Source organism: Choloepus didactylus, chromosome 1 (genome assembly GCF_015220235.1).
Source record: "Choloepus didactylus isolate mChoDid1 chromosome 1, mChoDid1.pri, whole genome shotgun sequence".
In the NCBI taxonomy this organism is placed as follows: Eukaryota; Metazoa; Chordata; class Mammalia; order Pilosa; family Megalonychidae; genus Choloepus; species Choloepus didactylus.
Genome location: NC_051307.1, coordinates 93,765,627 through 93,784,818, shown reverse-complemented (window position 1 = coordinate 93,784,818; position 19,192 = coordinate 93,765,627). Strand labels below are relative to the sequence as shown.

The 19,192-nt window shown below is 48.0% G+C and overlaps 1 protein-coding gene across 2 annotated transcripts in view; it reads left to right on the top strand.

Moving 5' to 3' along the window:
- The window catches only part of MUC4 (mucin 4, cell surface associated), a 75,808-nt gene extending 57,232 nt beyond the window's left edge, over positions 1-18,576 (top strand). The window contains exons 11-25 of one of the 2 annotated variants that reach the window (XM_037837491.1): positions 598-717; positions 1,135-1,343; positions 1,879-1,969; positions 2,416-2,583; positions 4,201-4,302; positions 4,603-4,836; positions 7,975-8,112; positions 9,558-9,739; positions 11,308-11,467; positions 12,416-12,595; positions 12,990-13,063; positions 14,190-14,254; positions 14,346-14,575; positions 16,948-17,110; positions 17,989-18,576. In XM_037837491.1, coding sequence (XP_037693419.1) covers positions 598-717; positions 1,135-1,343; positions 1,879-1,969; positions 2,416-2,583; positions 4,201-4,302; positions 4,603-4,836; positions 7,975-8,112; positions 9,558-9,739; positions 11,308-11,467; positions 12,416-12,595; positions 12,990-13,063; positions 14,190-14,254; positions 14,346-14,575; positions 16,948-17,110; positions 17,989-18,184 — 2,312 coding nt within the window. In that variant the 3' untranslated portion in view covers positions 18,185-18,576. Of the gene's footprint in view, positions 1-597; positions 718-1,134; positions 1,344-1,878; positions 1,970-2,415; positions 2,584-4,200; positions 4,303-4,602; positions 4,837-7,974; positions 8,113-9,557; positions 9,740-11,307; positions 11,468-12,415; positions 12,596-12,989; positions 13,064-14,189; positions 14,255-14,345; positions 14,576-16,947; positions 17,111-17,988 lie in introns of those variants that run through there. The other variant, XR_005217136.1, reaches the window with a different exon arrangement.
- The last annotated feature ends 616 nt before the right edge of the window (positions 18,577-19,192 follow it).

Sequence of the window (19,192 nt, the reverse complement as noted above, 5' to 3'; positions counted from 1 at the left end):
GGAGGCTTCCAGCTGACATTCTGGGAGTTTATAACTGAGAGTCCTCTTGCCTCATCTCCACTTGGCCCCAAAGCTCCAGCCCAGAGCAGGGGGCATCGTTCCAGGGAAGGGGAGAGGCCTGGTCTGTCCCCCATTCCTCTACTCAGATTAGCAGGCTGTTTGAGGGAAGACTTAGAGACAGCCCCTCCCGGAGAACTAGAGAGCACAGAGCTGTGTGCGTGGGGGCAGGGTTCTGTGTGTCCTCCCGCCCACTACCCTGTGCCGTTGCAGCCATCACAGTCCCCAGGCCACTTACCGACACCCTTGCCACTGCGAGCACTTCATCCCACCCTTCAATAATGGAAGTTCCTTTAACTCCCACCATGTGCCAGGCTCCCTCCCAGGGCCTTTACTGCACAGTGGCTAGTCCAACAAGCCTGCCGGGAAGACAGGAACTGGATACGTCAATTGCCCAAGGTCACTGGGCAGTGCAGGACTGGGACTGAGGTGTGCCTGAGTCTAAAGCCATGCTCTTGCCACAACGTCATCCTGCCCTACCAAACCTTCCAGCTGGGTCCTCGAGCTCCCCACAACACGCTGCGTTGCTCTTCCTCACAGACCAGGAACTGGAGCCGCAGAACTGGTGCTGCCGCTGGAACGACAAGCCCTTCTTCTGTGCCCTGTACCTGCAGAGGCAGCCACGCATCGGCTGCTCTGGCTACAGGCCCCCACACTCCGGTGAGGCTGCCAGGGCCAGACCCCGGATAAAGGCTGAAGGGGAGCATCTCGGGTTGGGGGGCCTGTTGGCTTCTGGGATATGGAGGCTGAACCAGGGAAGGACCAGCTTCCTGGGGCAGACTTGTAGCCACAAGGGAAGGTGGAGATGTTTCCAGTGTGGTGCCAATGGCAAGCGGAGGGGCCTTGTATGTGGGGCTAGGGAAGGGGTGAGAAGGGTGAGGTGAGGAGATAAAAAGTAGATGTGGACAGGGTGGAGGGCCCAGAAGGACAAGGGGGCTTCCAGGGAGGACTCTGTGCCCCGTGAACATCTCCCCAGCCTTGCGTCTACCAGGACAAATGCCTGCCTGGGGCACAGTGGGAAATCTCAGCTCTTTCTCCTGGTTAGCCATGCCAACGTGGTATCACCTTTTTGTCTAGCCTGGCTGTTTGGGGACCCCCACATCACCACCTTGGATGGGGCCAATTTCACCTTCAATGGGCTGGGGGACTTCCTGCTGGTCCGGGCCTGGGACAGAGACTCCTCCTTCCTGCTGCAGGGCCGCACCGCCCAGACCAGCTCGGCCAAGGCCACCAACTTCATTGCCTTTGCCGCACTGTACAACTCCAGCAGCCTGGGCCCTGTCACAGTGAGTGAGGGGGAGCCCAGGATGTCCCTGCACCAGCCCCATAGAGGGTCCCTTAGGAGCTTCAGTTGGAAATCAAGGCCCAAGAGGAAGAGGATAGGGGGGAGGAGAAGGGAAAGGGAGGAAGGAGGGAGGACACCACCAGCTGGTGTAGTGGCTCATGAGCAAACCCTAAAGATAGCAGGATTAGGGTCCTGGCTCCCCCATTTACTAGCTACGTGACTTTGAAGAAGTTACTTAATTTCTAGTGCCTTCTCTGTTTCCTTACAGTAAAGTGGGGATAATAATATTGTCCACCTCACAGGGCTGTTGTGAGATTTAAATGAGATAATCAAAGAAATGAGCCTAGCACAGAGCCTGGCACATGCTAAACCCTCCACAGACATTGGCTTTCATAACTTCATTGTCACATGCTCCATCACCTTCATCTTCACCCGGGCTCAGGTTCTAGCCCTGAGCATGGCTCTCTGGTACCTCCTTTCTGGGACTCTGGGCCCATTTGCAGGTCAGGATTAGACCTCCTCCAATTTCCTTCCAGGTTCAATGGTTCCTTGAACCCAATGACACAATTCGTATTCTGTTCAACAACCACACTGTGACATTTGAGACCAGCCATGGAGATGCAGAAGGTAGGCTGGGGACAGCCATCGCTGCCTCTCTTGCTTCCCTGGGTCAGGGTTCAGCGGGGTGCCCAGCTGCCCTGGGAGCAGTGTGTGTGGGGCCTGGAGGCAGCAGCAGGGCAGGAGGACAGTGCTAGCTACCCCTGCCGCCTCTTCAGCAGCTTCTTCATCCTAGGAGCAGAGTATTAAACCTTCTCTCCTCACTTCTCTCTTTCCTTATAGTACTGTGAGTCCTCCCCTTTGAGAACCCCTGTCTTCAATCCCCAGTTTGGAGGAGGTAGTGCAGGCCATGGGGGTCTCCTATGTGCTTGGTTTAGGGCCATTAGAGAAGACACCTCAGGATGTCCCAGAGCTTTTCTCAGAGTCTCCTCTGTTAACCTTTACTACTGCCAAGTCTGTTGTCTCCAGAGGGTTCCAGTGCTGGTTCTATCCTCATCTGTCTCCCAATGTCCTAGGCCAGGAGACATTCAACACCACCGGAGTCATCCTGACCCGCAATGGCTCCTTGGTCTCGGCCAGCTTCGATGGGATGGCGACTATCTCAGTGATGGCTCTCTCCAACATCCTCCATGCTTCCTCCAGCCTCCCAGAGGAGTATCGAAACCACACAGAGGGCCTCCTGGGTAAGGAGCTGGTCAGGACCCTGCCTCTGAGGCAGAAGCTGCAGCAGGAACTCAGACCCCCAGAGGGAAGGAACTTCCTCTCCCACTGGCCTGTGGTCATCCCAGGCTGAGTTTCCCCCAGCCTCCATGGAACAGAACCTTCAGGGCACACAACAGGCCAGGGAGGTAGGAGGTGTGTTTTAGTTTCCTTGTTGCTAAAACAAATACCATGCAATGGGTTGGCTTCAACAATGGGAATTTATTGGCTCATGATGTTGACGCTAGCTTCATCCAGACAATGCTTCCTTCCCTAAGATGGCATTCCGGGCTGATGGCTGGCAACCTTCGGTTCTTGGCTCCTAGGTCACAGGGCAATGCACTTGGGAACCTCTCCTGGCAGCTTCCTTCTTTTTAGGGTTCCATTGACTTTCAGCTTCTGACTGCTCCCTCTGGCTTTTTTCTCTCTGTTACTTTCCCTATAAGGCCTTCAGTAATAGGATTAAGACCCATCCTGGGCCATAATTTATCTGAAGTAACCTCACCATAAGGTCCTATTTACAAGGGTTCACACCCACAGGAATGGATTAAGTTTAACAACATGTTTTTTCTGGGGTACATAGCTCCAAACTACCAAAAGGGGCTTCTCCCAACTACTTTTGAGGTTCACTTCCTATCCATCTCCTAAAGCTTCCCAGTTGCTGGACTGGCAGGGGAGTATCAAGAATGGTCTCTGAAATTTAAGCCCTATGGTAACCACAAAGAAAAGATACACAGCATTGTTCTGGTTTGCTAATGCTGCCATTGTGCAAAATACCAGAAATGGATTGGCTTTTACTAAGGGGATTTATTAGGTTACAAATTTACAGTTCTAAGGCCATAAAAGCATCCAAACTAAGACATCAACAAGAGGATACCTTCTCTGAAGAAAGGCTGATGGTGTCCGGAACACCCCCGCCAGCTGGGAAGGCACATGACTGGCATCTGCTGGTTTGCTCTTGGGTTCTGGTTTCAAAATGGCTTTCTCCAAAATATCTCCAGGCTTCTGTCTCTCTTAGCTTCTCTCTTTCAGCTCTTGTGCATCCTTGCTTGTTCTCCCAGGGCATTTCTCTCCAAGCATCTGGGGGTCCTCTCTTAGCTTCTCTAGGGCAAACTCTGGGTTTCATCTCTTAGCTTAGCATCTCCAAACTCCTTCTGACTGCATCTCCAAGCATCAATGTCTATGTCAGCTCTTGAGCTCTTTTAAGTACTCCAGTGAACTACTCAAGATCCACCCTGAATGGGCATGTTCCATACCTCCATGGAAATAATTCAATCAAAGTTCTCACCTACAGTTGGATGAGTCACATCTCCATGGGAACACTCAATTAAAAGGTTCCACCCAACAAGATTGGAGCACAAGATCATGGTTCTTCTGGGTTCACAGCAGTCTCAAACCGGCACACTCCCCAAAGTGGAGGGCAGGGTATGAGGTCGTGGTCCTCTCCCCTGATCCTGGAGGACAGATGCAACAGAAAGAGGTTTCCCAAGGACCATCCTACCCCTCTCCCCATCTTTAATATGACATGTTGGATGCTTCCCAGAGAAGGGGAGAACTACAATCCCAGAGAAGGGTGGCTGAACTCCTACTCTCTCCCACAGGGGTCTGGAATGACAATCCAGAAGATGACTTCAGGATGCCTAATGGTTCCGTCATTCCCCATGGGAGCTCTGAGGAGACACTTTTTCACTATGGAATGACCTGTAAGTCTAGGCCTCAGTTCCTCAAGGCAGATGGGGCAGGGCCAGGATGAGGGGAATGGGAGACTCTCAGGATTTTCATGCCACCCCATGTCAACTGCTTCTCTCTACCTGGAAGACAGAACAGGGAAATGGATGGCCCTTTACCCATTGGTATGGGGCTCTCTGGACCAGAAGCCAGAAACCATTCTGTCCCTCCACACCCTCCTCCCCCTCCCCAAGCCATATAAAGTGAGAGGTAAGGGGTGGACATGGCAGAAATGTAACTAGAACCCCATCACCATCACACCTCATATGTTATAGGGGAAATCAACGGAACAAGCCTTCTTGGCAAGAGGAACGACCATCTGCCTTCCAACTTCACCCCTGTCTTCCTTTCCCAACTGTTGACAAACAACTCCTCTGATGAAAATTTGGTATCTGGGTGTAACAACAATACACAATGCATCTATGACACCTTGGTTACAAGAAACAGAAGCACTGGACTGCACACTAGGACACTCTTTAGAAGATACCAGTTGATGAACGCCACTCTCAGTAAGTGTCATGTGGCCCAGGGAGGCATTTCCAGAGTTGGGGAGCAGATGAGACACCCCCCCCCCCCCGCCTTCTACAACACTCCTATAAACTACTGTTTCTTCCCATTCATTTAACAGATTCTTTGGCTCACGTTACTCCTCTACTCAAAACTCTCCAAGTCATTGGAGAGTTAGTCCTTAAGATGACCTTCAAGGCCCTGTTCAGGCTTGACCCCATCGCCTCTCTGAACTCTTCTAGTAACCCCCACTTCACTCTTTCCATTCCATCTCCACTCGCTCCTTTGTGTTCTTCAAACTCTCACTCTCAGCTCTGAGCCTTTGCACATGTTGTCTTCTCTGCCTGGAATGCCCTTTCCCCAGACAGCCACAGTCTCTCTCCTTCACCTCCTTCAGGTCTTTATTCAAATGTCACCTTCTCAGTGGGAACTTTCTTGGTTACCCTATCTAAAATTTTAGTCACTCTTACTTCCTATTCACCTCTCCTGCTTTGTTTTTATTCCTTAGCATTTATAACTAACATTTTATAGTTTTCATATGTATCTTTCCTATTCTTTTCCCCCCGCAAGACTATAAACTCCACAAGGGCAGAAATTTTTGTCTGTTTTGTTTATTGGTTTATCATCACTACCTAGTGGCATAATGGGTACTCAGTTAAGTATTTGCCAAATGATTGACTGACTGACTGACTGACTGAATGAATGAATAATGAAAAGGAAATAGCAAGGCTCCAAAAAAATTTTTATTTATTTATTTATTTATTTATTTATTTTCATTTTTATTGAGATTGTTCAGATACCATACAATTATCCAAAGATCCAAAGTGTACAATCACTTGCCCCTGGGTACCCTCATACAATTGTGCATCCATCACCACACTTAATTTTTGTTCAATTTTTAGAAACTTTTCATTACTCCAGACAAGAAATAAAGTGAAAGATGAAAAAAGAAAAAAAGAAAAGGAAACTCTAATCCTCCCCTATCCCTAACCAACCCCCCTCAATTGTTGACTCGTAGTGTTGGTATAGTACATTTGTTACTGTTTATGAAAAAATGTTGAAATACTACTAACTGTAGTCTATAGTTTGCAATAGGTATATATGTCTTCCCTATATGCCCCTCTACTATTAACTTCTAATTGTATTGCATACATTTGTTCTGGTTCGTGGAAGCGATTTCTAGTATTTGTACAGTTGATCATGGACATTGCCCACCATAGGATTCAGTTTTATACATTCCCATCTTTTGATCTCCAGCTTTCCTTCTGGTGACATATATGACTCTGAACCCCTTTCCACCTCATTCACACACCATTTAGTGCTGTTAGTTATTCTCACATCTTGCTACCGACACCCCTGTTCATTTCCAAACATTTAAGTTCATCCTAATTGAACATTCTGCTCATACTAAGCAACCACTCCCCATTCTTAAGCCTCGTCCTATATCTTGGTACCTTATATTTCATGTCTATGAGTTTGCATATTATAATTAGTTCCTATCAGTGAGACCCTGCAATAATTGTCCTTATGTGTCTGGCTTATTTCACTCAGTATATTGCCCTCGAGGTTTTGTCATCAACCCATCTTTTTTTTTTTTAATATGGTTTTGTTCACTCACCATACATTCCATCCCAAGTAGATAATCAATGGTTCTCTGCATGGTCATACATTTATGTGTTCACTACCTTCACCACTGTCTGTATAAGGGCATCTACATTTCTTCCACAAGGCAGGAGGGAGAGTCAAAGAAGGCAGAGAGGCAAAAGAAAGAGGAAAAAAAATGACAGCTAGGAAGCAGCAAAAGGAAAAATAACCCCAAATCAAAGTAGAATAAAGAATCAGACAATACCACCAATGTGAAGTGTCCAACATGCCTCCCCTATCCCCTCCTCTTATCTGCATTTACCTTGGTATATCACCTTTGTTACATTAAAGGAAGCATAATACAATGATTCTATTAGTTATAGTCTCTAGTTTATGCTGATTGCATCCCTCACCCAATGCCTCCCCATTTTTAACACCTTGCAAGTTTGACATTTGCTTGTTCTCCCTCGTAAAAGAACATATTTGTACATTTTATCACAATTGTTGAATACTCTAGATTTCACCAAGTTACACAGTCCCAGTCTTTATCTTTCCTCCTTTCCTGTGGTGTCTCACATGCTCCCCACCTTCCTCTCTCAACCATATTCATAGTTATCTTTGTTCAGTGTACTTACATTGTTGTGCTACCATCTCCCAAAATTGTGTTCCAAACCATGCACTCCTGTCTTCTATCACTCTGCAGTGCTCTCTTTAGTATTTCCTGTAGGGCGGGTGTCTTGTTCACAAAGTCTCTCATTGTCTGTTTGTCAGAAAATATTTTGAGGTCTCCCTCATATTTGAAGGACAGCTTTGCTGGATATAGGATTCTTGGTTGGCGGTTTTTCTCTTTCAGTATCTTAAATATATCACACCACTTCCTTCTTGCCTCCATGGTTTCTGCTGAGAGATCTGCACATAGTCTTATTAAGCTTCCTTTATATGTAATGGATCGCTTTTCTCTTGCTGCTTTCAGGATTCTCTCTTTGTCTTTGACATTTGATAATCTGATTATTAAGTGTCTTGGAGTAGGCCTATTCAGATCTCTTCTGCTTGGAGTACGCTGTGCTTCTTGGATCTGTAATTTTATGTCTTTCATAAGAGATGGGAAATTTTCATTAATTATTTCCTCTATTATTGCTTCTGCAATAATATTATTGCTTCTGAAGTTAAAAAATTTTAGCTTCCTCTTCAATTCCTGTCCAATGCAATGCCCGTGTAGATATTACCTTCATGGTTTTTAGCTCATCCAAGGATAAGGCTCTGTGATGGTCTGAACGATGCCGTTCTCTGATTCACTTTGTGCCATGCCCTGAATTGCACTCTATTCAGGAAGAGCAGGTTAGAGAAAGAGAGGCTAGATTTGGCCAGATGGGCAACATCACCACAACCTGCCCTGCATAGGAATGAGAGCAGGCACACAGAATAATTCTTGCTTCTGGAGGTGGTTCACCACCCTGGGAATGCCTCCCACAGCCACAGGAAGGGAGAAAGAGAGAGGAGGCTGGCAAGCCAGAGAGAGCCCTGCCTCAGACCCAAAATCTCTCTTTGTGTTTCAGATCAGTACCCACCCTCTATCGAGGGTCAGCATGTGGTTGAAGCCTACAAAGGGCAGACCAAGTGGATTCAGTACACCAGCAACTCAAAGAATGTCACGTTCACTCTTGGAAACAGCTCTGATGACTTCACACTCTTTGGTAAGAACGCTTGGCTGGGGATGAGGTAAAAGTCAAGCTTAAGGTAACTTTGCATCCCTATGCCCTGTGCCAACTTACTGCCACTTTTACATTTGAGTATCCAGAGCCAGCATTTCTTAGGAATGATACCTGTAACTCAAGTAGGTGCCCCAGTGAATAATAGTGACAGATATATAGCAATCCAGCCAGTAGCTAGACTGCTCTGGGCATGGACAACTAGTTCAAAGAGCATTTCATCTCAATATAATAGCAGGCTCTTTATGTAATCACCTAATTGTTAGAATAATCAAGTACAACAGTGAACAAATGCTAATTTAAAACATTTCCGTACCTATTAAAAGAAGGATTTAATGAGGAACAAGATTTAAAGAAATATAAATGCCTTTGTTTGATACCTTTCTCAGCATTTTTATGTGTTTGTTAACTATGCATACCTAGCCCTGCCTCTCTTCATCTGATTTTCTGTGCTGGGACCAAGCAAACGTCTCCCTCTTAGTTGTGGTGTCAGAGCTCCCCAGGCCTGCACCTGTGACCTGGATCAAAGGGTCAGAGTACAAGAGATGCAGTTTTCCTTCTGGTGCCAGCATTAATTGTACTGATGACTCTTCTCTGCTAAACCAAAGCCCATAAGTAACCTTATTCTGAACTCTGATCACCTCTCTGCCTCATTTTCTTTATCTGTGCACAAGAATGGGGTGCTATATTTATCTGTGCACAATAATAGGGTGCTTTCTTATCTGTGCACAAGAAGGGGTACTTTTTGTTCCACGTGGCATCCTCTCAGGTGCAAGAGAAAGATCCAAGCCAGAGTGACAACAAGGGCATCAGGAGATTTTCTTCTCCACTGGATTCCTCTGCTGAAGAGTGATGGCTTTGAGGTTACTCTCATCTATTCCCTCCATCAGCTCCTTTCAACTTCCTGTTTTAAGAAGGCTTTTCCTATTTTTTGAAAGATATAAGACAAGTTTAAGCAGAAGCGTCTGTGTAGATATATATCAGTGTTTCACTGCAGTCTGATGTCTGAAGAGGTGGCTGGTCAAAGGTCCAGGAAGCAAGAGAGATAGGAAAGAAATTAGGGCAAGGGAACGGGCTGCTGTAAAGGTGAAGGGTTGGAAGGATCCTGGCCTTTATCCGTAATGTCCCCAGGATTCCCTAGAGGGTCTTTGCCCTTTAGGGTCTCTTAGGAGGAAACCGCCTTCCCCTCTGTGGAGTTCCATCTTACAATCTATAAGTTGGGCTGGTGCAACCTCCAGTTTGGAGCATGGCCAGGATGCCTTACTCAAGGAAACAACCAACGAGATGTGGAGGGTGGTCTGAGAGGGGTGGGACAGAGTCTGGCATCAGCAATCAGGGTGTTGGATACCATTAAACCAGCTCCAGGATGTATCAGACGGCAGAGCAGAGGAGCCTCCCAGCTCTCAATGATCTTGTCTTCCCCTGGACAGAGAACGGAACATTGCTATGGACCCCAAAGTCACTGGAACCATTCACTCTGGAGATTCTAGCAAGAAATGCCAAGGACGGCCTGTCGTCTGTACTCCAGCCTAAGACTGTGGTCTGCAATTGCACGGCAGAGAGCCAGTGTTTATTCAACCAGACCAGCCGGGTGGGCAATTCCTCCCTTGAGGTGAGTTTGGGAGGAGCATGGGGGGTGGGCGGATGGGGTTCAATGTCCAGGGGAAAAGAAGCGGGAATTGAAGGGATGTTTTAATGGGTGATGCCCATGTTGGAAGGTGAGGTGGGACTGTGGTAGGTGAGCAGAGATGTCGATCTCCAGCCACAAGCTCACGTATGTGAAAAATATGTCTTCATTGCTTCTAGCTCAACCAAATTTTTATATCTATGTTCCCATTGTGTCAGGCTGGCAGGAAACTTCCACCTCAGCCTTCTTAGAGTTTCCCGGGGTCTCCCAGTGCTACAGTTCTAGATGCAAGGCATTGAGGTGTAGGGCAGGAGGGTGTCCAGGTGGTCTCTGGGCACGAGTCCACATAGGCTTCCATCACCAACTCTGCCCAGCCCCTTCGGGCCCAGGGAGGTGCTCTGTGGCTTCTGGGCCTTGCTCGGACATGGGAAACCTTTTATAAAAGGCTGCTTCAGTCCATCTGCCTGGAAGCACCACACAGCTTCTCATCATCATGGTTTCAGGATGAGACCTGCAGGGCCCCTCTGAGTTGGGACCCCAAGACTCCTTCATTCTCTTTCCTTTTTCCCTCCAGCTAAAAGTGACGTCTCTTTTTCTGTTTAAGAGAAAATCCTTCTCCATTCTATTTTCTGGCCAAGACATTTGGCCTAAGTCCATGAATCTTGCCCCACCTTCTCTTTTTCATGGAAAAGGGGAAGCCAGGAAGGAAAGTGTTTGGCTGGCAACACCCCACCACTCCCTCCACTAATTATATCAGTGCACACATGTGTGCACGTGCACACACACATACACCATTCCCTGATGCTCAGCAGAAAATTACTACTTAAAAGGGTAGACTTGGGGTGGGGTGGGGTGGGGTGCAGATATGGGGCAGAAAAGGAAAAGGCACAAAGTGGCAAAAACAGAGATCAAAATCAGTATATTATTCTCAAGATCTCCAAATATCCTTTCTCAGATTACAAAGCTAAGTACTGGAGGTTTTCATTTTCGAGAGATTTCCAGAGTCAGTTCTGGTGGGGAGTCAGAACAGAGAGACCTGGGAACTTGATGAGCTTTCTGGAACCATTAACGTTTCCTGTGTCATTATTTTGTTTTTTGCCTGCTTTCACACTGCACTGACCTGTGAAGCTCTTCATTATTGGCTCTGGGGTCAGTAAGAGGATGCGGAGTGAGGAAACTGCAACCCTTTTTGGGATTCAGTTTTCTAGAGAGAGTAGGATATTCAAGTGTGTGCATGTGTGTGTATTTAGATCCTATCTTACTCTAGAAAGGATTTCAGACTAAAAGATATGGTGTGAATGGGGTTATGAAAAAGAGAGATGACGGAAATCTTGGTGCAAACGCCAGCAGAGGGGGTCTGGGTACACAAATGGCCCAGGGGAGCTGAACGGGCAGGAGGACTGTGTGCCCTTTGAGGCAGGGACGTGCAGGCCCAGGGGATGCTGTCGGAATTAAGACGAGGACTCAGGGTCTGTGGGTTCTCAGACCAGAGAGCTCAGCAACCCTTAATGGTTGTGCCTCCTGGCTGCCCAGTGATCAGCTCCCCATTCCAGGTGGCTGCCTGCCGGTGTGATGGGGACAGCTATGGCCTCAACTGTGAACACTCCAAGAACCTCTGTGAGGAGCCGTGCTACCCGAATGTGAAGTGCAATCCGGGGAAGGGCTGCGAGGCCTGCCCCCCGAACATGACCGGGGATGGGCGTCACTGTGCACGTGAGCTGGAAACAGGGCGTGGTGGGAGGGGACAGGTAGCACCCTGAGGAATTAGGACAGTCAAAGCAAACGTTTCTCTTCCTTTTCCAGCAAGTGTTTAGAATGCTCAATATAGGTGGGTGTTGGTAGGAGGGCTTGGAAAGAGGGTGGTGGATGGTGTGGGGCTGGGGAGAAGAGGCTTTACAGGCATGGAGGAGGCCCAGAGAAGAGCAGCCTTGAGGCACTGATGAGGAAAACTCAGGACAAAAGACAAGGAGGAGGCTTCCAGCAGCGGCCACGGAACCAGAAGCAAGCTGGGGCCATTGGGCTTCTCGGGATCTTCATTTCCCAGGGTCTCTGCATCTCACAACTCAAAACATCTGGAGGGGCTGCCATGGGGTTTCATGGCAAAGCTCCTCATTTCCCCTTTGTTCCTCCTCCCAGCCCTCTGTTCCTCCACCTCCAAGCCACAGGAGGCCTGATGATGAGGGGGATCACAGTGAGGTCCCACCAAGCCCCGCAGGCACCCAACTAAAATCTAGAGACTACTCTGTCTTCTGAGCAGAGGCCAGAGTGGGCAGAATCACAATCTCATTGAGGCTGTAAAGGAGATGGAAGTGAGGGAGTGAGTGAGAGAGGGAAAGAGCAAGGAAAACAGGATAGTGGGCTCTTTTCCCACAGGTTCTGGGTCCTTTCCTGATGCCCAAGTTCTGATAAACACCCTACTCCCTCTGCAGAAGTGGGACATTACCTACCTGGCAGAGGAAAAAGGGGTGCAAGGCAGAGAAAGACCTGGAGAAAGGGGGAAGGATAGTTTTGGGTTCAGAGTGGCCACAAGCAGAATGCAGATTGAGGAAGCATTGGGGAAAAGAAGCCAAGTCTTTCCTAGGAGCAGTTTCCAGGGGTTGGATGCTCCATCTTCCCTGCTGCCTCAACGTGGCATTGCCAACCTCCCTGCTCCTTCTGCAGCTCTGGAGAACTTTGTCGTCTGTCAGAACAAGTCCTGCCCAGTGAATTACTGCTACAACCACGGCCACTGCTACATCTCCCAGACTCTGGGCTGCAAGCCCACCTGCACATGCCCCCCAGCCTTCACCGACACCCGCTGCCTCCTGGCTGGGAACAACTTCACTCCAACTGCCATTCGAGGTACAATCAGATGTGCCCACCACCTCCATACTCCTCTCACCTTTGGTCTGGGCTACAGGGCTAAGTTACTCTAACTCATAGAACAGAACTCCAAATTTCTCTTGGGTGACAGTCAGTTGTAGATTATGGGAGCTGATGGTGGCAGCAGTCACAGCATGAACCACAGACTGCCCAGTTTGCTGAGAAAAGACTGAAGGAATCTCACAGCTCAGCAAGATGAGGGTCAGGAACCCCTGACCATATAGAATGAACATGAGAGTGCAAGTCAGGAGACCTGGCCATTTCTCCTGGTTCCTCCTGTGACTTTCTGTAGAATGCAGTGGTCTCCCTGGGTAAGGTTGGGTAAACCTATGAGGTGATAAACCTACTATGAATTTGCTTTTCCCATCTCCAGAGCTTCCCTCAAGAGTCATCCAGCTCTTGCTCAGTGAAGAAGAAAATGCCTCCATTGTGGAGGTCAACGCCTCGGTCAGTGCTGCAGGCCAGGCTCTGGGTGGGGGAGGCAGGTGGGCAGATTCAGGGAGAGGGTTTTATCTATCACTTATGTGTCCTGAGAATCAATCTCCATCTGGATTCAATTGCCAGGAAAGGCCAGAGCCTCCTGCCCCGGGGGGGCTGGGAAAGGGGGGTTAGGAAGCCCCAGGACGGGGACCTCAGAAAGGATTGGAAGGACCAAATCACCTTGAGCAGAGTCAAAGGTGGCAAAGTCATCCAGCCCCTCCCTATGCACGTCCCTCAAGACCTGCACTTCTTGGATATTATAAATAAGAAACACGAGAGGGGGTGCCACCTCCGGGAAGCCTTCCCTGACTTCTCAGAGAACTGGGGGCTTCCTCTTCGTGGCTCCCATGCCCTTGTGTATACCTCAGTCACAGGCAAAGTAGCACAGTTGTGGAGGGTGTAGGCTATAAAATCCTGAACACCTGATTCAAATCCCTGCTCTACGTCTTACTGGAGTTGTGACCTTAGACAAATTTTTTAATGTCTCATCCATAAAAATAGAGATAATAACAGTACTTGTGTCAATGGGTTGTGTTTTGGTTTAAATGATAATATAAGTACTTAGTACAGTGCCTGAAACACAATAAGTATTGAAAAAAAATACTACTATTATATTTATTGCTCTAGCACTCAATACTCTGTGTGGTAAAATCTGTTGACATTTGTCTATTGCACCTGACGGTGAGTACAGACAGTTCCTAAGTCATCCTGACATCCCCAGCACTCGGCCATCCCCTAGGTTTAGTCAAACATAATAGATATTCAATAAACATGAGGTGAGGGAATGAATGGGTAAGTCAGGGGTCAGAAGCAAGTGAGTGGCCATTGTATTAGGGTCTCCCCTTGCTATATAAGGCAAGGGGGTTGGGGAAGAACATTATGGCCTTTGCTCCTCAACATATTATTAAGCAGGGACCCATGCCAGTCACTGGCCTGGGCTAGAGAGAGTAGAAACACCCTGGGGGTCCTGGGGCTCACGTTCCAAGAAGGAAGCAAACAGGGATGAATAAATGCTTTAAAGCAGGAGGTGTCTGTTCTCTGGACAGCCTCACACCCACCCACCCATCCACCATCCCTCCACCCTCTACCCCAGGTGGCATACAGACTGGGGACCCTGGACATACGGGCCTTTCTGTGGAACAGCCTGGTGGAACCAATGTAAGTGGGACATCCCCCCGGGGTCTCCCCTAGGTCTCCCCCCAACCCCAGCCCCGCAACCCTTAACCCTTCACTGTCCCCTTCTGCGCAGAGGTCCCCCCACCTCAGCCTCAGGAAGGTCCCTTCAACGCTGGAAAGTCATCTCTGAGTTCCAGTACCGCCCTCAGGGCCCCGTCATCGACTTCCTGAACAACAGGCTGCTGGACGCCGTGGTGGAGGAATTCTTACTCCAGGCCCCGCAGAGGACGCGGAGTGCAGGGCCCAGGAACAACGTGGCCTTCCAGCCCATCTCAAGGGCAGAAGTGCGCAGTGAGAAGGCTCGTGAGTACAGGGATAACCGGAGGGAGGGGGTGAGCAGAGGGAGTCTATCCCAGGTCTTCAGCCCACGGAAAAATGTACTGTTGAGGTCCGCAAACAAGTAAGATGCAAGTTTATTTAGTTCTTCTATTTGTAATTTTTGAAAGAAATTTTAAACATTTTACCCACCAGCTTTTCAGATTCAGGAGCAGGAGCACAAAAGTTGCTTGATGAGTCAAAATGTAGTTTCAAAGAGCAATTACTCCAAATGAAAGGCTTTCCTAAACTATTGCTGCTAATGGTTCTCTTTCCCTTAGTAAGATTGCTAATGCTTTTCTTAAAATGCACTTGCATTTTATAACCATAACCAGGGGCATCCTCTCGGCCTCTGCCCTCCAGCTAGAGGATATCAAGTTGAAGGCTGGGGATCTGGCCGAGGAGCAGAGATAACACCCTCACTGCAAAGGTGTGACCCTGCACCTGCCTCCTCCCAGGCCAGGCCTCAACATCCCCATCTGGGGATGGGAGATGGGGTTTCTGAGGTCCCTTTTGGTTCTGACAGTCCCTGATTCTCCTGGCATGGGAATGAGATAAAGCGGCAGACTTGCCAGAGAGAAAAAGGAATAGCCCACCCAGTTTTCTGGAATGGCACCAACCATTCCAAACACAGCAGAAGTTGCTGTTTTACTCTGGTCCAGGACCAAGCAAGGGCTTCTTCTAGAATCCAGGTAAAGCCTTGCCCTCCTGAGGGCAAAAATGTGAAATCCCTCATGAATACTATGGGTGTGGGAGTTGGGGGTGGGGGGTGGGAGGGTGAGGGAACAACTACTCCAGCCTTATGTCTTTTTTTAAAAAAACAAACTAAAAAAACCCCACAATTTTTATTATATAAGTGCAATATGCTTATTGCAAAAACTTTAGGAAACACAAATTTAAGACAGAAAAAAAATCACCTGTAATCCCAATCCCCAGAGACAACTCTATTTTGTACATATCCTTCTGATCTTTTAATTTGTGCACAGGGACCTTCAAAAACATTAATTTTTTTAAGAGTTCAAGTCGTCCCTAATATTTGAAGACCTGTTTGTTAAACAATTGTGAACATATTACCTTGTATATTATGTATGTATCTCCATTTGATATACTATTTTATCATGATATGTTGAATATAATGTATTGTAGTATATTTTAAATATGCTATAATTATGGCTAACTTTTTTTTATTCATTTTTATTGAGATATATTCACATACCATAGTTATCCACAGTGTATAATCAACTGTTCACAGTACCGTCATATAGTTGTGCATTCATCACCCCAATCTATTTTTGAACATTTTCCTTTTACCAGAAAGAATTAGAATAAGAATAAAAAATAAAAATAAAAAGGGACACCCAAATCATCTCCCCCATCCCACCCTATTTTTCATTTAGTTTTTGTCCCCATTTACCTACTCATCCATCCATGTACTAGATAAAGGGAACGTGATCCATAAGGTTTTCACAAATACACTGTCACCCCTTGTAATCTACATTGTTGTACAATCGTCTTCCAGAGTGCAGGGTTGGGGTTTGGTAGTTTCAGGTATTAACTTCTAGCTATTTCAATACATTAAAACCTAAAAAGTGTTATCTATGTAGTGTGTAAGAATGCCCACCAGAGTGACCTCTTGGCTCCATTTGAAATCTCTCAGCCACTGAAGTTTTATTTTGTTTCATTTCGCATCCCCCTTTTGGTCAAGAAGATGTTCTCAATCCCATGACGCTGGGTCCAGATTCATCCCCAGGAGTCATATCCTATGTTGCCAGGGGATTTACACCCCTGGGAGTCAGGTCCCACATAAGGGGGAGGGCAGTGAGATCACCTATGGCTAACATTTTTTAGTGTCAGACACTGTACTGAGTATTCTCTATATATTATTTAAATTTCACAGCAAAGTTGTTGCTATTATTATTATTTCCTTTTAAAAATAAGGAAACTGAGGCTGAAAGAGTTAAGAAATTTTCCTCAAATCATACAACTAGTAAGTAGAAGAGTGTAAATTTCAACTCAGGTCTGGCTAACTTTAACACATGTGCTTTAACCAATATGTTTTCTATTCCATCACATTTACTGGTCATACAATATTCCTTTCAAACACATATAAAGTAACTTATTTAAGAAGACCCCCACCTGTTAAACATTAAGGTTATTCTCTCCCCTCTTTTTTTATTGAAAAAAAATTTTTTTTTTTTTGCTATTATAAACCATGCTGATCTGGACATCCACCAACATATGTATTTGTTCATGTTTCCAATTATTTCTCAGGATAAACCCCTGAAAATGGACTTCTTTATTTAATTGATATTGATTTGGTGTAAACTGATTTCCATGTTAATGTGTGTCCTACCTGGCAGTGAACGTGAGCACGCTGGAAACTTACTTCAGATGCAATGGCTACACGGGCTACCGCCTGGTCTACAGTCCCCAGCACGGCCTCACGTGCATGTCCCCGTGCAGTGCCGGCTTCTGTGAGCACGGAGGCCAGTGCCAGCACCTGCCGGATGGACCCCGTTGCAGGTGAGGCGGCGCGGTCAGGAGGCGTGAGGACAGTGCTGGGGAATCTAAGATGGGTAAAATACTGCAAGGGGCCAGGAATGCCACGGTACTCATGGTATGTGAAAAATAGGATGGTTCCCTTTGTAACTGAGAGAGAACAGGAATCAGAGAAAAACGGATAATGGGAAAGATGGTTTGTTAGTGCCTGCTCTGAATTCTCTGCTATGTTACCTTGAAACGCAAGCCCTGCCCCTCTTTAAGAGTACTCGGCTAGAGGAGGCCCTCTCAAACTGGCGCCCTAGTCCATTCCTTCATTAACAGTCTGAGGGTCTCCCCTGAGGGCAGTGCAGGAAACTGCAAGTCTGCTGGGGAGGACGAGGGCAACGCCACCCCAGCCCCCTCATACATCAGTGACGCCCTGCCCGGGCCAGGGTCCGGGTGCAGCCCCCCTCAGACTACCCCGTCCCCACTGCAGTCCCAGATCGCCCTCCCCTAACCCCCCAATTCCCTGCCCCCATACTCCCGCAGCCAGGAAAAGGAGGAGACGGGCTGGAGTCCAAGCTCAGAGCTCCGGTGGGGGCGGGACTCGGCAGCCAGACATAGGGCTGGGCTTGTGACTGCGCATGCTCATCTGCAGTCTACTCCCATGCCTGCTGTCCAGGCGCACCTGGGCTTCAACGTGCACTTCATACCTATGTTTCTAAGTCCCACGCCTGCAGCCGTTGCTCAGTGGCCTTCCTTCAGCTCGGCTTCAGGGCTGACTCTGGCCTCTCCCTCTAGTTAGTGAGGGAGCCCAGCCTGTCATGGAGAATCGCCTCTGGCTCCAGGAGGGGAGGGAGGTGGGGAGGCTGAGCTCCTGCCTCCTCGCTCCTGACCGCGTCCCCTCTCTCTGTCCCCAGTTGCATGCCCTTCTCCATCTACACGCCCTGGGGCGAGCACTGTGAGCACCTGAGCATGAAACTCGGCGCGTTCTTCGGGATCCTCTTCGGAGCGCTGGGCGCCCTCCTGCTGCTGGGGACTGGGGCCTTTGTGGCCCTGCGCTTCCTTAGCTCCTCCGGCACCCGCTACTCTTACCCGCTGGACTCGGAGAGCTGAGGCCTCGCCCCGAAGGGGCACTTGTGGCCTAGGATACCTCAGAACCCACCTCATCCTCAACCACACACTTCCAGGCACAATGCCTTGGAAAAACTGAAAAAGGGAAGAAGACGATTGAAGACAATTCAACATTCTTCAGGAGAGTGAATAAAGACTAGACCACACCCCCAGGAGATGGAGGTGCACAGGAAGAGGCCACAAGGACCTATGACACAAAGGCAGGCTTAACACACACACACACACACACACACACACACACACACACACACACACACACAGAGTCAGAAATCACACCAGGGTTAATAATGGAGCGATGGCTCTAAGTTAAAAGCCAAAATGCTTTTTGCACACAAAATGCTCGTTTACTTCTAATTAAAATCTATTTAAATAAAGCCCCTCTGACTTTTTTGTGTCTCCAAAGCCATGAATTCCATTCATGAATTTCCTGTGGTGGCTGAAGGGCTAAGCACAGGGCTTCTCCCAATCATCAGAAAGCACAGGGTGAGGAGATTAAGTGTTGGGCGTGTGACAGGGTTTGCAGGATCCAGTCCCACCCAGCCCTCAGTTACTCCATGCTGAGAAGACTCCATTTCCCCAGCCCTAACATGGGCCCTTGCCACAGCCTTCACCTCAACTTTCTCCTCCCCCACCCCAGCACACACCAAAGCCTCTGAAGAGGAGGGCAGAGATAGCCCCATATGAGTTGTTCCAGACTTTCTCTCTCAGGACCCTTCCCTGCTTTGCTGATCTCTGTTCATCAGTTTCACCAAAATGACAAAGGAATGAATGTAACATCGTGCCTTTTCCTGTTCCAGCTCCTGAACCCCTTCTTTAGGTCTGGAGAACCCAATCCCTGGCTCATGTTCTTTGTCCTTTCCTGGGCCCCAGAATGACTCTTCTGAGGTTCCCTCCTCCACCCCACAGTCCCACAGCCACTTTCTGTCTCTGCTGGTTCCTAGCAACCTGATCCGTTTTCTCTCAGCAGGCAGGACTTGTACACCTATCTGT